The 17871-nt window shown below is 32.7% G+C and overlaps 3 protein-coding genes and 1 non-coding gene across 4 annotated transcripts; 3 read left to right on the top strand and 1 right to left on the bottom strand.

Moving 5' to 3' along the window:
- Positions 1-331: 331 nt before the first annotated feature.
- Positions 332-2025, top strand: LOC106360038 (probable WRKY transcription factor 65). Its single transcript, XM_013799644.3, has 2 exons — positions 332-887; positions 1023-2025. The coding sequence occupies exons 1-2, from the start codon at positions 763-765 to the stop codon at positions 1681-1683; spliced, it is 786 nt and encodes a 261-aa protein (XP_013655098.2). The 5' UTR covers positions 332-762; the 3' UTR covers positions 1684-2025.
- Positions 2026-8734: 6709 nt separating this feature from the next.
- LOC125577520 lies at positions 8735-8835 on the top strand. Its single transcript, XR_007315929.1, has one exon. It is a non-coding gene; the product is annotated as a U6 spliceosomal RNA (small nuclear RNA).
- A 985-nt stretch (positions 8836-9820) lies between these two features.
- On the top strand, positions 9821-10347 carry BNAA08G18030D (precursor of CEP14). The gene has a single exon (XM_013799643.3). The coding sequence runs from the start codon at positions 9962-9964 to the stop codon at positions 10280-10282; it is 321 nt and encodes a 106-aa protein (XP_013655097.2). The 5' UTR covers positions 9821-9961; the 3' UTR covers positions 10283-10347.
- Positions 10348-15149: 4802 nt separating this feature from the next.
- On the bottom strand, positions 15150-17247 carry LOC106361657 (protein GRAVITROPIC IN THE LIGHT 1). Its single transcript, XM_013801445.3, has one exon. It carries the CDS (start codon positions 16914-16916, stop codon positions 15498-15500), a length of 1419 nt encoding a protein of 472 aa, XP_013656899.2. The 5' UTR covers positions 16917-17247; the 3' UTR covers positions 15150-15497.
- Positions 17248-17871: the final 624 nt, after the last annotated feature.

Genomic DNA, 17871 nt, shown 5'->3' with positions numbered 1-17871 from the left:
CAATTCAAATGCGTAAATGTGATGAATAAGATGTACATTATTACGGATTTGACAAATACATTAAAACCTTATCTTATTTTCATACATGCGACACTAATAAACTTTTTGTGAATGTAAAAGTTCTTGAAAAGGATAGAAATAAACTGTAGATCTACTAAAACAAATCTTTTAACCAATTGTTTGATCATATCTGTTCTCATTTCCTTATTCACACAAACTACACCACCCCATGAATCTAATCATCTCTTAATCATTTAAACACATTGTTAAATAAAAGGTTTGAACAGTGGTGAATAAAGACAAAAAATAAAATAAGTGTATACTATTAATACCTAACCCCATCTTCAAACCACGTAATAAATTTGTTATATCATAAAGAAAGGGTGTGATCATATGTAACCATCACCTTATAGACAAATAATTATCGATAAACTAACAATCAATCAGGGTCCATCTCTTGAATGATAAGGATATAAAGTATTATTATTGTTTTAAATAACAACTAGTAGAGATTAAATTGACATATGCTCGCACGTCCTCTTTCATACACAACTCCTCTTCGTCTCCACCTTCTCTCCATTTTCTATTCTCTTATCTCTCTCTACTTCTACTCCTCGTCTCCCTTCAGCAACTCAGATCTCTTCCAAAAAGCGATCTAGATCGACGAAATACCTGATTCTTGGTCGATATCATTGATCGACACTTCTTTTCTAGCTCAATCTTTGTAAATATACAACTATATAGTCTTTAGAAAATATAAACATGAAGCGAGGTCTAGATATGGCAAGAAGCTACAATGATCACGAAAGCAGTCAAGAAACCGGACCCGAATCACCAAACTCTCCAACCTTCAACGCAGTCATCTCTTCTCATTCACCTAAGCGAAGGTACATAGAAATAATACACATCTTTGATTCAAATTATAAAATAATATCATAAAACACTACTTAGTATTAACAAAATTATATTCGTATAAAAAATATAAATATTCGTATATTGATGTACTTGTTAATACATAACAGTAGGAGATCCATGGAGAAGAGAGTAGTGAACGTACCGATGAAAGAAATAGAAGGATCTCGGCACAAAGGCGACACAACTCCACCGTCAGATTCATGGGCCTGGCGTAAGTACGGCCAAAAGCCCATTAAGGGATCTCCTTACCCTAGAGGTTATTACCGTTGTAGTAGCACAAAAGGTTGTCCGGCAAGGAAGCAAGTCGAGAGAAGCAGAGACGATCCAACTATGATTATCATCACTTACACCTCTGAGCATAACCATCCTTGGCCTCTCGCTTCTTCTTCTAGACACGGACCCAAACCAAAACCCGAGCCCAAACCCGAACCCGAACTAGAAGTACCCGAGGAGGTAGAGCTGGAAGAGGATGGTAATAGTAAGCTTATGGTTATGGGGAGGGAGATCGAAACGACGCCGTCTTGCATCGTCGACGAGTTTGCTTGGTTTAGTGAGATGGAGACTACTTCTTCCACGATTCTTGAGAGTCCCATTTTCTCATCGGAGAAAAAGACGGCTGTCTCGGCGGCGGCGGATGACGTGGGGGTGTTTTTCCCGATGGGTGAGGAGGATGAGTCTTTGTTCGCCGATCTTGGAGAGTTACCGGAGTGTTCGGTGGTGTTCCGTCACCGGAGTAGCGTAGTTGGGTCACAGGTTGAGATCTTTTGACACGTGGTGGTATTTTTATTGTCGCTCACATGGGAAGCGTTGTACGCACGGCGCTACTCCGGTGATCTCCTCTCTAAACTTATTATTAAAAACAAAAACAAAAAAGAGGTATGATTCGATTATGTATTTTCCTTCTTTTTTTTTCTTTGCCACTATACTCTTTGAGAATTCTTCTTTTCCTCTATTTAATTTTCTGGATTTAGATTTAATTTACGTGGGTTGAATTACAATGTAGTTGGCTGAATAAAAATGGTTGTCATTTTTATGTGTATGTAATTTTTATTTTATATTTTCTTTACCAAAAAAAATAATATTTTACACTGGTCAAGACTCAAGAGTATAACGTTGAGAAATGAAAGCTCATGTGTCATGTCATGGGGAATTATATTTTGCATGGTTCTGATAAGGAATTTACAAGAAATGGAGTTAATACGATTGTTTCCGAATCGGTATAGAGATGTAAATTTGAGAGGTTGAAGATTTCTTAAAGAAACCAATCAAAAGGAATGATCTAAAGATTACTTAAAACTATAAAAAGCATCGACACTTTACACTTTGTTGGATCCTGAATATCACTTGACGACAAAAAATGGTGATTAATTTGATATCCAGAAACCTCATGCATAGAAGATTAAACAAATATTATTTGTGGAAAACTATCTCGAGAAACAATAACTTAAGGATTGGTGGTACATGATTTTCATAAACTTTACTCGATGAATAATAGCACAACTAAACAAAGGAATTAATTAGTTGTGATTTGAGTCACGTTACTAGGCCTGCCAAACTCTCTGTAATTAATATTATTAAAAGTTTGCGTACATTTATATGTTCAAATTAACTGGAGTTCTGACTTTTAGAGTTTTTTATTATACAAATTGGCGGCAGTCCAACCCCTCTACATAAGTTTGTTTGTATATTTAAGCGGTAGCAAGATAAAGTTGTATGGTGTGCAGTGTGCTCCTTTTAATATGTAGGAGTACAAAGCTAAAATAAGACAATTAGAAGAAAATATATGGTGATGATCCATACAAAAGAAAACTACATTTTGTAATAATTAAGTGTATATCTATAAATTTTGAACGATTGATACACTTTTTATATTATTTTTGGGCGTGAAATTATATCATTTGGAGAATAGATTGAGTGTTATATAACAGTTATATATGTGTTCTATCATCAATTCTATGTTTTGCAACTGAAATAGTATCTCCACAAATTAGGTTCTTACCTAATTATTTTCTCATAAATTAATATTTTAAGATTTCAAAATTTATATATTTGATTAATGGTTAATAATTGCATAATTTGATCTGAAATGGATGAGCTAGAAAAAAAAATCACCACTACGGGCGGACGGAGGGTTTACATATCGGTAATTCAACTCAGTCTGATTAAATTTTTTTAGTTTTTTTATTATGACATTACATTTATGAGAAATATTACATAGACAATCGACAACCGACAATACTATATGCCTTATGAAAATCTACGCCTAACTGCATCATCTTAATAAATTATTCTTCTCCGAAACTTAAAATCTGGATGTAGAAGCATTTAAACTTTAATCAATAGGCTATGGTGCTTCCACGAAAAAAATGAAAAAAAAAATGCCTCCGATTAGATTAAATTGTGTACTATATGAGTTCTTACTACTGCGGCCCATCAAATGAATTGGATTAAGAGTTTTCTGAGTTCTTACTGTTGTAGTCCATCAAAAGAATTGGACTAAAACCAAAAAAGAAGAAAGAAAAAGAATTGGACTAAAAGTTTTCTAAGTTCTTGCTATTGCAGTCCATCAAGTAAAGTTTTTCAGTTCTGCTTCGAATGTGGATGAAATCTAGATAAACCCATTGAAACTCTACTTTTAAAATGATAATATATAGCTGCAGCGGAGAACATCTATCTTATTACATCTTTTACGTAGTGTGGGCTTTGGTTTGGCTATATATTTGGTATTATACGTTAAGATGACTGTTTCAGTCTAAATCAGTGTTGGGAGTCTTGGGATCTTTTTTTTCATCTTCTCTTGTGTGTTGGGCCTGAAACTACCGTTAACTGAATCTTCTTGACTTTCAGATCAAGATCTTAGCAAAGTATTAAAACTAAATGATGTTTCTAATATTTATTTTACTACAAGCGCCGTCCAAAAATGTCATCATCGTTATTAAATGTAGATGTTTCGGCCCATACAGAGATTGAATTTGTTCAGTCTTTAATGAAAATGCACATGCACGTACCATTAGTCACTAGACTCACCACTATCAAATCCAATCGAGCAAACGACTCGATGAACAAATAAATGAATTCACTTTGTTTTAACTAACAGAATATGAAAAAATTGTCAACACATGTATGTTCAAGAAACTAGTGTTTTTATTTTCTCTTTCCTTTATTCATCGACCAACACTCGTCTTTAATAGTTCTCGAACAAAAAAAACACTCGTCTTTAAGCCAAAGAAAAAAAGAAAACCTACTTGGAGAGACACAAGAATACTTTGAGAAACAAACAAATACTTTATGTCTGAAGACAGATACCTTAGCCACTGACATCGATCATCAATTCACACCCCAATTTGCTCACCAAAAGCCCCCACTCTTGTTTTCTTCGTCCTCTAGTCTATCTCTTCTTCATAAGAAATGTTGGGTCTACTAAACAGTTATCTTCTTTCTAAAATGTGATGTGTCATTTTAGGTTTGTGTGGTTAATGAAATTCGAATTATTATGTAGCTGTCATATCTTTTCCTCACTATTTTGTAAACTTTTAGAATAATGTTATAAATTAATAAGTTTGTTATATGGACTTATAGTGTCATAGCAAGGGGAAAACACTTAGTACAAGTAAAGTCAGCAATTGCAACAGTGAGAGACCATTCCTTCCATGTTCTTGGTCGTTGATGAAAATTGTTTCACCAACCTTATTAACTACACATAGCTTGCGACCGAATTCCGCTACCTTATTTTCATTATTTGACTATATGTTTAATCTGGACTACTTTATATATAGTCTATAAGCTATGATATTAAAGCGTATAAATTATAATATCTGCGAAGCAATTTTTGTCGGCAGCCCATAACTTGTGTACTTCGCTCACTTTGTTAGTATGTATATCTTCCAACAGAGTGTGTGATAGGTTGTGCACATCGTGATCAAACACGTCCTCTCTCGAATTTTAAAATTCCAAGTCAAATATATACATCCTGACAAAGAGAAATATTCGTTTCCATATCAATTAATGACTTTGCCAAACATTTGAGACTTGTATTCAATTCCAAGATTTAACATGGAGTATGAAAATCATAAAAACGAGCATAATTGTCGCGCAAGCCAATTCGACTAACATATTATACCGTCTAATAAATCAATAAAGACAAATATTACCCAAAAAGTTCGAAATGTGGGGTTATGCTTCAGAAATGATACTCCCATATAGACAGCAGAAGGAAAAAGAAGATCATAAATAAAGTGGCATCACCTAGATAGATTTCTTGTCGCTGACCGTACTGAGTAAGGTTTAGTAGTCGAAAAATTCATCTTTAAAATTAAATATAGCATGAGTTCCAATCTTTTTACCATGATTTTAACTATGATTAGCCATTAATTGCATGCATATGCTTTAAATAACATAAGTATTCGACTCTTACATATAATTTGGGAATAATTTGGATTTTTTTTTCTGACAAAAAAACTAATTTCCTTTTAAGTAGTATCACTTCTTTCATTTTTAAAGTTTTTCATTAAATTACTACACAAATATCAAACATCAAAACTAGTTTTTGACCATTATATAATTCTCATTCAATCGTTTTGGTTTGTTGGTGTTTGTTTCTTTCATCATTATACTATTCTACTATATGTGAAATGAGTTTAGTGATTGTAATGTATGTCGTTGTACGCAAGTATACATCTCTTGTTTTTTTTTGAACCAAGTATACATCTCTTGTATGTGCTACTAGTTTAAAGCAAATTATGTGTGTGCATATATACATACAAAGAGATCAGATGACATAAAGGGGAATAGTAGAGAGGGTGCATGGGACCGGACGTGTTCATGAAAACGCGGAATGCGCCAATGCTTCTCTGTTGATGGGCAATACCAGAACATGCCCATGTGACCCACCCACTCTTTTAGTCTTTTTAAGTTTAAATTAAATCAATCATCTTCACTTTTCTAAAGGACCTACCCCTCACGGTATTGGGCGTCACATATTCATTACTTGCTTCCACCGAAGAAAACATTAGTAGTTTGTATACAATGAAAGGTTGGATCAGCTAACTATATACTATCTTAAGTCATTTTGAAAACTGCAAAAACATCATATAGTAAGCCAAAAATAAATTATTTATTATTTAATTCCGGAGAATGCTTAAAAGTTTTTACGACTAACAAGCAAATTATTTCTAAATTTTTTTCGATTTCAAAGAAATTTTGACTATATAATATGCTTTAAATTTTGATCCTTAGTTTTCATTATAATTTTTATTTTACCATTAGTTTTTTGATAAATCTAATGAAAAACTTTTACATCTGTAAACTCCATTAGCAACTTAACCAACATGATCAAAGAAAAGTAGACTTGAAAACACTAAACAGAAGGACATAAAGAGATTGTCTGAGACTCACCCTAAAAGTGAAAACACACTAAGAACTTGCCTTTATGAAAACAGAAATGTCTCAGAGAAATTGCAATCTCCAAACCCGTAACCGGCTGACGCATAGAAAGATTCATGAAAATTACTACAAGAAGAATAGACTGAAGATACCGACAGTAAAAAAAAAGAAAAACAATAAAATTGAAGAGCGCATCTATACTGATGAAGAGTTCCTTCATGAATGTTGTTTGACGATCCCAAAATTGTTGGACAGTTTTTTTACGAAGCAATGATTCGTTGGAAATATTTTTCGATGTACCGATGAACTTTCTCATAGTATTTTTTGTCGGTATTTTGTCAGAATAACTTCTATTGGAATCCAACAGAATTCGTCTGTATTCTTTAGATGAATTCGTCTGTTTTCTGTAGTGATGAAATTATCGGTTTTGTTTTACTTAGCATTAGTTGAGGGGCTTACCAGTAAACATGCTTATACTAGGATTTTTTCTTTTCGACAGATAATTTTGTATATATATATATTACTATAACAGAAGAAAAATACAAAACAGCAACATGCATGTATATAATATTTTTGTTTGGTAAAAATTATTGTCTTATATGGATAAGGGTTATACGTGAAGGTCGAGCGGTGGAGGCCCATTTTGGAGTCTCACGTACTGGCCATGCTCTTGACTTTTTCCTGCCTCCACGCGTTTATGTTTAGCTCATTAATGTCGTGAATACGCTTTGCATTATTACAGCGATAAAACAGTGATATGAAACCAGATAACTTTATGTTACAAAAAAAAAAAAAAAAAAACCAGAGAACTTTTTTAACGGATGAAACCAGATAATTAGATGACTTAATGCTCTTGATACAATAATCAAAGAGAACTAAACTTTTTGTAGAAGACATACGATAAAAGTATTTTGATGATTTTCCTACGATTTTGGAATTTATAACTTTTGACTTATGGTATAGATATATAACAACAAAATTATCTCTATCTATATACTATTATTATAAGCGATTTATTTTGGTCAAAAAAAAAAACTTTAAATTTAGAAAATTGTTTCAAAAGCTGTTATATCAGTAAGAATATTTCCGGTTTTACCTGAAAAATATATGTGAATACAATATATTATAAACAAAAGTCTTAAAAAAATAGAAATAAATAAATAAATAAACAAAAGTCTCCAAATAAATATATCGAAAGCTAGTTTGTAACTTTTTGACAATTTTAACAAGTTATATATTATTGCATCAACATGGACACGTGATGAATAGTGTGATATATGTGTGAAAACAATATAAGATAAAAAAAGTTTTATAAAAATATCCAAACTTGTGAAAAAATCTCGACAAGTTTAACAATTATGTTGTTACATACCTGACCATGTGATAGATAAGATAACGTCTATCGGGGATTTTCAAATGGCTGAGAACCAGTAATTAAGTTTCTCATAATTAATGCCAGTCTAGTTTATCGATTTAAAGAGAAAAAATTGTAGTTTGAAAATGCAAATTTCCTATATATTAAAAAACATTTTAACTTAACAATTATACCAAAAAAAAACATTTTAACATTTTAACTATAACACATGTCAGTACTATAATACTTTTTAAAGTTTCTAAAGAAATATGTTGGTTCACTAAACATATATTATATAATTCTCCTTAAATTAACTATGAAATTAATTAACTATCTACAATTATTGTTTTTCTTTCTTTCATTAAATAAAAGGTACAAATTTACCAAAAATGAATAAAATATATATTTGACAGCTAATAATTTTAATAATAAAGATTTGACAATAATTTACATATCTTTATTATTTTAATGTTATATTATTAAAATAAATTAAACAATCATATTAGTCATATTAAATTAGATTTTTCGTATATGTTATATTTTGAATTTTTAAAAATGATTATAAATAACGAAAAATTGTTAAAAGTCTTACACTGAAAATTTTATGAACTATAATTTAAATTTTTTGTTATAATAAAATACAAATGATCACAAAACCATATGAATAAAAATTATATTTAATAGATATCAGATTAATATATATTTCATTTTACGCATGTACGCGGATAATCACCTAGTTAGTAGTTAAAATGGATTAATATCAGTTGACTACGAAAAGATTACTATATACATTCTGGATAGACTTAGACTCTAACCAAAACATGACTGGATCGCTCGAATCACTTTACACAGGGCGAGGCAGGTTGGTTCGGTCCTGTCGGTCAAATTCCATGATTAATTTTCATTAGGTTCACGTAACTAAGTAATTTATTTGCTAAGCACTCACTAATCAGACATTCTCCTGCAGCCATTTAAGTACTGATTAGATTTCATGTTTGTAATGGCTTTTATGTTTTACATCAGCTAATTTTTAAATTTTTAAAATGAAAATTTAAGTACTTAAGTCAAAGTCAGATGTTAATAGTTTCTTCGGAGCATCCGATAAAATTAGAATGATAAAGAAAAGATTAGCATGACCATTGCGCAAATATGACATACACAAATCAAAAATAGTCTAAATTTTTAACTTTTACACACAAAAAAAGTCAGGCGTTAATATGTGTTCATAAAACTGAAACTTTGAATTCAATAATTTCCAATTAGAGAACTAGAAAACTCCAAAAGTGTTGGGATAACAACATAAACCGGAAGGTGTGAAACTTGTGAGCCTAATATTTGGCAGAGTGACGACCGCCATTGAAAATGGTGGCCGGTGGCTTCTGAGTTTTGAAAACATCAACTTCATCACGCGTTACATCGCATCAAATACCATATCCCATGAGATTTAGTTAGCCTACGTAACTAATCAACTAAATTAGTCTAATAGTACTAAATTGATTAAATTATTCACTAAGTACATAAAGTGTAACTAAACTCAACTTGATTCATTAGATATTATTCTGATTACTGCATACTGGTTAAAACAGTCTTGGTACTCTCGTTAATGACTAACCCTTTCTTTTTCAAGTCAAATTTTCTTCTTAGCTTCTTTTCTTTTCTTTGAGTTATTTTTTTATTGGATCTTCGACTTTGGCCTCCTTGCAGATAAAAACCTTTCACATTTTGGAATAATAATTTTTTGGTAATATTTATCTTTGTACGAATGATAATTTCACTTTTCATCTTTCAGGCTGATGTCTAAATTTCCTCTTTGACTTTTGGCTACTTAATTCATTTTTCCATGTACAATTGGAAACTGCCAAGAACCTTCTTTCATAAGTTAGTACATGACTTTTAGAACGTTTGATTTTTATTTCTCATTTCATTTTCCCCTAATTACCATATAAATGAAATTTCATAGAGAACATGTTGTTTGAAAATTCTAACCAAGTCATGCCTATGCATGCATGCGGTAGTGTGTCACTTTAGACTTCTATTCAAAAGAAAGAAAAACAAGCCCAAAAGACAAATAGTGATGATTACACTAATTTATTTTTTTTTTTGATCAAAATGATTACACTAATTCATCACCTTTTATCAACATTCTAAAATAGGAACCCTCTCTTTCTCCATCTATTGACTATATATAGATACTACTTCATGTTTTCATAACAACCTTAAGCCTTCATATTTTTTTGAATTCATTTCTCTCCTTTTCTCTGTCTCTCTGAATCTAATAGATTATTTTCTCCACAAAGATCAAAGCTTTTCATGGCCGTTCGTATATTGACCATCTGGCTTTTCATAGTCTTCGCCATCACCGTCGTGGTCTCGCCGTTGCCAGTTTCTTCAAGAAAGCTGTTGGAGATGAAGAAACAAGAGAACTTGACCGTGAGAGAGGAAGAGAAGAATCACATGCCTCACGTGACCAAAACCACAACCCTAACTGCTCTGCCAAAGGGAAAAATCCAAAACTCGACGCCGAGCAAAAAGGGTTACGCCGTCATCTCCAACGTAAAGCACCGATCTCGACATCTCTCCACCGTTTACCGGCTTCTTCAGTCCGTTCCCAGTCCCGGCGTTGGCCATTGATAGTCTCCGTTAAGACTCCTACTTCATTTTTGCTTTAATTTTTTTTTTGGTCAAGTTAGTACATTCTTTAATATACCATGGTAGTATTACTACCCGTGTGCTTTACCCTTTGGTAGTCTAAGGAAACCACTGACCAGTAATATACGGTTATGGCACAAGTGTTCTGGGATTTGAAAAATAAGTTACTTAATTTATCAAAAAAAAAGTTGTTATAGTTTTTATATATCATTTGAACCTCGGTGTAAAAGAATAGCTACGTAAAAGCAAATCTCTAACAAACGATTAAATGAATAAAATAAATGACCATATACAAAATATAAATGTCAGACTACATTCAAATGTTATAGTGTTCTACGTTGCTACACTAAATTTCTACAGATGTGTGTTAACAAAGTAGAAATTGCCGGTTTAGTAAAAGTGTTACATCTTATGTTCTTGTTGTGATGGCGACAAAGAACTGGAAATCTATGATATTAACTCTAGCTCATGGAAAGGATTATTGATGTCACTTTGGACTGCGACGTATAATTGATTGAATGGGGCGTGTTTTTGAAGGAAATCATGCTTGGTAGTTGGTAGTATTACAACTCTTGGGCTGAAATACAAATTTGTGGTCGTCTTAAAACCAACCGCGACATTTGAAAGAACAGTGCTTGACATTTTTTGTTTATATTTTCTATACGTCATTAGTGCATTGTATTACACTATTACTAACAAATAATTTTCACACGAGTAGTAGAATCGCTGGGATCCCGTAGAATCGATTGTCCGGATGGGCAGGCCCGCAGGCCGCAGAGAGAGTTGTGATATCAATTACTTTGGTTAGGGTTTGTCAACTTATTACAATACTGACAATGAACTCAATTAACGTTTCTCTTATTATCAGGCCAGGCCCAGCAATCGCAAGAGCCCTAGGCAACAACAAAATATGAGCGCTTCAATCTATATAAAATGTGATTTTGGCCTCGAAACTTTTATTAAATACATGCTAAATACATACCGCTTTTGGCGCAAAATTTTAAATATGGACATGCTAAATACTGGTGATTTTTTTAGTTTATTTTGTTTTCTTAAGCTGATTGTTTGAACTTTGCCTTCTTATAACTTGAAACTAAACCGTGTTAAAAAAAATATAAGATTTTATTTAACGAAGTTATGTATCCGTCGATTCCATACATTCTTCTAGGGCAAAATCTTAACAATGTAATTTAACTTCTCTTTAGAGAGTGTATCCTTTTCAAACCTTTGATTTATAAAATTTGTAGTAAATAATCTGATAATTTTAACCAATAGACCTACTCGTCTTTGATAAAATAAAATAAAAATTAAAGACTAAAAGCATCTCCAGCCCATAAATATTTTGACTCGAACTATAATAGAGAAAAAATCACTTCGATCCACCTCCATTTCTTCTTCTAAAATAGAAATTGTTATTTTTACCTCTGTATTTAGAAGAAGAAATAACATTCATTTATAATAGAAACAAATTTTTTTTATTTGAAGAATTCCCTGCAGATAATCTTTTTAGTTATTTTCACAAAAGAACATTCAAGTAAGAAAATGATCAAAGAGGCTTTATTAAAGGTAAATATACCTTTATACTTCTAGGGTTAACTAATCCTAAATTTTAAGTTTATAGTTAACGGGTGGAGTTTAAAAAATTTTAAAATAGAAAATAAATCTTGAAATTTTTAAAATAGAGTTTTTTAAAATAGTTTTAAAACTCATTTTCGAATTTCAAAAAGAAAATATGAAATAATTAAAAATGAAAAATTGAACTTTTTTATAAAAAGTTTGAATTTGAAAACATATAATTCAAAATTATTAAAAATGTATATATATATATATATATGTAATTCTCTAAATGTATATAGATCCATAAACAAATGGGTACAAGGATTTTGTGACAAAAACATCTTTTGATCATTTTTTTCTTTGAATGCTCTTTTTGTCACAAAAACTTAAATTGAACTATTTGAGAGAATTACTTTTTTTTTATTTACAAAGTGATCTTTTGACTATTTACTTTAATAATTATAACCTTAAATTATTATTTTTAGATAAGGCAAAAGTGACCTCAAGACAGATGAAGAAGAGAAAAATTCGCAAGAGTAATAGAAGAAAAAAATAAAAGAATACATCGGAGACAAAACCATCTTTATTATAGGGTTCTTTTATTTTAAAGGAAAAAATAGGAGAATACGTTGAAAATGGTCTAACGAGTTGCATTTTTGTCCATCTTATTTGAGTTTAGCGCTATTGTTGTCTCTCGCTAATATTTCACAATTTCATAAATTTACCTCTTCTTCATCCTGCTTTGTGCCCACTTACTAGAGATGCTCGGAGCTTCCTTCTTTTGTTCAGAAGGCAAAAGTGATCTCAAGACAGATGAAAAAGAGAAAAGTTCACGAGAGCAATAGTAGCTTCTTCTTTATTTTTGAATACCTGAGCAATAGTAGCTTATAGAAATTAAATGGGTTAATGAAGGAGGAGGATAATAGGGTATTCATCACTCAAATTGATCTCTTTTACTGAGGTGTCAAATGCAGATAATGCCTTTTTGTACTCTCCATCTGAAAGTATAATTGTGTATTTTTGAGTAACCATTCGTTTAAACTTTATAGATATATGTTAATATCTGAAAGTATAATTATATACAACAGTTTGATGAGGTAATGGTCCTGCTCATATATTTTCCTTTTTATAACCATGTCTTTCAATGTAAAACCCAGACTTGCTCCTCGCATAATGTTTAAACAAGTGGGTCAGACCCATCAGCTGAAGCTCTTTCTCGTCGAGACAGCCACCAAACTCTGTCTTTCTACACACGAGTCATAAGTAAAAGCTGGTTTCTGGTTAAAGTGAAAACGAAATGGTTCAAAACTTCAAATGACCATGCTCTTAGACCAAATACCCAACTAATTAAAATCTACAATAACCAAAATCCATTGAGTGAATCTTTAACAAAAAAACTGATCCATATAAATTTCATCGTATGTTTCTCACTAATTTATGCCAGACCAACCCGCGTGCAACTATAATCAATAAAAGGAATCAATTATACGAAGGCATTTAATTGCTGCCTAACAAGTTAGATTTCAGATGATAAAAGAAAACAAGTTAGATACTCCCTCCGTTCATGTGTGGGACTCTTCGATTGGTCAGTCGCTCTCACTTGATTGATTGTCTTACGTCACGCAGATCTGTCTCACTCCCTTACCCAAACACGATCTTAGCTTTCACTCTCTCCTACCCATTAGTTATCTACACGTTTTCTAATATCTTAAAGTCATGCATACTATTCTACACATATTGATTATAATATGGTTCTCACTTCTCAAATAACACTCACATTAGCGAAACTGACATTCTGAATTAATCAAGTCAATAAAGCCACTCGAGCGCAAATGTTTGACTACAAAATATCGATTCTAATCTTAATTTTCAAGTCACTCCATATTTCATAATTAGAAACAAAAATGTACGGCGAGATAACTTATCTACTAATAATAGCAATCCCAATTAATTCCAAAGGTCGTGAGTCCACTTATGTTAAAAGGTTGTGTTTTTTGAAAAAGAAGTGTCAAGGGTTGTGTCTTTTCTAAAAGAGTTATGTTGGAAGGTTGTGTCTTTTTCAATTAATTTCTAAGGTTGTGAATCCACTTATGTTGAAAAGTTGTGTCTTTTGAAAAAGTAGTGTAAAGGGTTGTGTCTTTTGAAAAAGTAATGTAAATGGTTGTGTCTTTTCTAAAAGTTTTATGTTGTAAGATTGTGTCTTTTCTAATTAATTCATAAAGTTGTGAACTTCAATTATGTTGAAAGGTTGTGTCTTTTGAAAAATATGTGTAGAGGGTTGTGTCTTTTCTAAAAGTTATATGTTGTAAGGTTGTGTCCTTCTAAAAATAGTCTAAAAGTTGTGACTATTCACTAGTATCTTTTAAAAAGTGAGAAGTTGTGAGTATTAGAAGAATGCGACTATTCATATTGAAGGGTTGTGACTATTCAAATAGGCTTTAAAAAATCTATAAATAGTGTCTCCCATGCATTTTTCAAATCAAATTTTCACTAATCTACTAATAATAAAATGGTGAAAAAAATAATGTCAAAGTTGTAACTTTTCATCTAAACAAGGTGTCTTTCATCTCAAAGTGAGATTACTTTAAAAAATATTAGTTTTATTTAAGTAATGTGTTAGTTTATATAATAAGTGTTGGTATTTTATATGAACTCTCCCAAAAATTAAAAAAAATATTATAAATGAGACGGGTCATATTAACGTAAATCAATATATATTTATTACAATATTCAATTTTCTGAATATTCATTTTCAATAAATAAAGCAGGTAGATAAATATACAAAATAACAATTACCAACATATAAATTATAATTGTTTAAAATTATAAACTAATAATTTTAATATTATGTCTTAAATAAGAAAAAAATTATATATCATGCAAAAAAAAATTGCATTTTGTTCAAAAAGTGGTTGAAGATAACTATCATGTGAAAAATGTATGAAAAAACTTAAAAATGATGAAGACACAATTGTATGCAATATGTGTTTTGATAAAAAATTAAAGGGAACATTAAGGTTTATAAAATGTATATATATATATATATATATATATATATATATTTGAATAGTTTGTAAATCATATTCTAATCATCAAAATTAAATTTAATTATTTATATGATTTATTTTTTTTATCAGGCATATAAAATTATAGATTATAATATATTCTTTATAAAATAAGTTCCCTTACGATATCGCACAGACTCTTTGCCTAGTTATAATAATAATATTAAAAAAAACTAATTATAGCTGCAAAAACTATTTACAGGCATGGTCCCGACCAACTCCAGACATTGTAAACAAATTTCAGTTATATTTAACATGTAAAAAAGACATAGAATACTATTCATCTTCCATGCCGTACTACCATGCTGTGTTTTATAACCTAAATTTAAAAGAAAAAGAGAAAAATCTCATTTTATCATTTTCTGTCACTAAACTATTTTGATGATGATTGTCCCTCGCGCCATTTTCTGTCACCGTCACCATTCTCTTACCCCTTTCAATACAGGTCCCACATGCCAGTCCTGCTGCCACCAAGGAATCATGTCCCACCATTCCTTTTTCACGCGCCGCCGCTCTTTTTCATCCCGGAGCGTGAAAATATACTTTTGAATTTAGCTGTGTGTATCATATCGTTTTTATGAAGTACCCGGCGGAGGAAAACCATTCACCGGAGATAAGTAAACCTGGCTCTGTATCACGTTATCTCCGATTTTAAACCCGGGAACAACCGTGAACCCGACCCGGATATCTGCATTATCATCGGAGGAGAAAAGAGACTCGTCCCCTGATTTCACGCCTTCCATGTACACCTGAGAGAATCTACAGCCTTTTTTAATCTGAAACACCGTGACGTTTTCGCTGATACAAAATGCCAAGCAGTGCAGCAGCCAGATCCGTTTAGCCATCTCGCAGAACGTAGCGAAGAAACCCGAATCCGGAAACCCGCCCGAGTTAACCAGCTTCCTCTGGTTCAAGTTCCCAAAGAACGAACACTCCATCTTCGCGTGTACAACGCTCAAGTACTTATGAAGCACGAACCTCGCAAAGGACGAACCCGGGTTCCGGGTCAAGTACTGAACCGGGTCGACGGATCTCAAGTTGAAAAAACGCTCACGGCTCGGTTTCTCGTCGACGTTAGGTAACGAGAAGTCCGGAGATTCGAAATTCTCCATCATTTTACAACAAACGAAGGATTCAAACGCGAAGCAACGGTGGCTGGGGCGAGAGAAGACGGTGGTAGCGTTTCGGATCGCGGCGGAGGCGGCTGCGTCGAGATCCCAGCTCGCCGACTCCATCTCCTTCACCATAGACTTAACGAAGCTTCTCACCGATCTCAACGTAAACCCTAGAATCTGAACGTAACCGCTCAAATTCAAATTCGAGAACGCGACGTTATCTAACGGAGAGATTGAACCGCTCGCCGTTAGCTTCTTCTCATTCGATTTGTTAACCGCCGAGACCTCCTCGAGGCTCGTCTTCAGCGAGTCGATCCTCGACTGCTTCTCGGCGGATTCGGATTCTAACTTCTTGATCGTGATCTCGTACGTCCTCATCAAGCTCTGCTGCTCCTGGATCTCGGCGAGCATGATCGCCACCTGCGGGGAGATGTTCAGCTCCTTCCTCAGAAAACTCCGTTTCAGCTCCGACAACGCCTTCAGCTCCTCCACCACCGCCGTGTCCGCGGCCTGTATCGCGGCGTTGTCGTAAGGGCGCTGCGCCATCTGGAGCTCGGCGTACGCGGCTTTGATCGAAGTCGTGCTGGCGAAGATCTTCGCGACCACCGCTTCGAAGACGGCTCTCCGCCGCTCCCGCACCTTGAGCTCCCCGCTCCTGCTGCTGCGGCTCGAAGTGCTCTTCAGATCGAAGACGGAGTCTCCGTCGTCGTCGTCGTCGTCTTCGAAGTTTGGGTTATTGTGTGACTTCAGCATACAGATTCCGATTCCGTTGTTGGAGGAGACCTTCGTCGACGTTGTTCTGAGGCTGCATACCTTCTGGAATGTTCTCGCTAGCTTTCCTTTTCTTCTTACGGATGGATTCTTCTTCAGTGTTTCCATTGAAACAGAGCTTTTGAAATTGATATTATCTCTAGACGTTGTGAGAGAGAGAGTAAGAGTTTTCTGAAACAGCAAAGAAAAAAGAGTGACCAAATTGTTTTTATTTAATTTTTAAGATCGAAATAATAGGCAAAGCGTGAAAGCGTGGGAAAGATGATGAGAGAAGAAGAAAAAGAGAGTTTGATCGTATTATGTTTTTTTTTTTCCTCTTTTTCATTTGTATTCTTTAATGTTATTTTTCTCCATCTATACGTTTGTGTGGTCTACGTGAAGATATAAAAGATATGCGGCTGAATAGTTAATCACTTTTAATTGAATAAGATTCATGTTGTAACAGTGTGCGTAAGCTTCTTTCACACGGTTATTAAATTGCGGTCGGGTCATGCTTGTCGATGAACACTGTCGTTAATTATAAGCACTTATTTGTAATTATGTCTTGATATATTTTATTGTGGTGCTGATCATTTGCTTTTATGTGAGGATCTCTTACATTTTGGGAATTTTGAAATAACAAATGTCAAAAAAAAATCGGTAGTAAGAAAATGAGTAAATACAAAGTTAAAATGGAGAAAATCGCAATTCTAAGAACATAAAATATAGAATTGAATATTTTTCAATATCAACTTCTTTTTTTGAATTCTTACAATACATAAAATAATATAAAAAATAGCAAATTAATAACAAAATGAGTAAACAGTGTGTGGAATTGTCTTCTTTGTCTCTTATTTTTATAGATAAATTTATGTTTTCGTCTAGCATGTTTTATTCTACATTTAATTGTTTTTAGCTATTTCTAATTAAATCACTTAATTATTTGCGTTGGATTTTTTTAAATTTAAAATCGAATTTAACCACATAAATTAAATTATACCGTTTAAATATGAAACAAAATTTTTACTTGCCTTCAACTCGAACCTTCCATTTCAATAATAATATTCTTTCCTTTGGTTTTTGA

The sequence above is a fragment of the Brassica napus genome, chromosome A8, assembly GCF_020379485.1.
Source record: "Brassica napus cultivar Da-Ae chromosome A8, Da-Ae, whole genome shotgun sequence".
NCBI classification, from domain to species: Eukaryota; Viridiplantae; Streptophyta; class Magnoliopsida; order Brassicales; family Brassicaceae; genus Brassica; species Brassica napus.
This window is presented reverse-complemented; position numbering and strand designations above follow the sequence as displayed.

What these genes read in the sequence shown, in the direction of transcription:
- LOC106360038 (XM_013799644.3), top strand. Translation starts at nt 763, where the DNA reads ATGAAGCGAGGTCTAGATATGGCAAGAAGCTACAATGATCACGAAAGC. An exon ending in TCTCATTCACCTAAGCGAAG is followed by an intron (nt 888 to 1,022) that starts GTACATAGAAAT and finishes AATACATAACAG; the next exon opens with TAGGAGATCCATGGAGAAGA.
- BNAA08G18030D (XM_013799643.3), top strand. Translation starts at nt 9,962, where the DNA reads ATGGCCGTTCGTATATTGACCATCTGGCTTTTCATAGTCTTCGCCATC.
- LOC106361657 (XM_013801445.3), bottom strand. Translation starts at nt 16,916, where the DNA reads ATGGAAACACTGAAGAAGAATCCATCCGTAAGAAGAAAAGGAAAGCTA.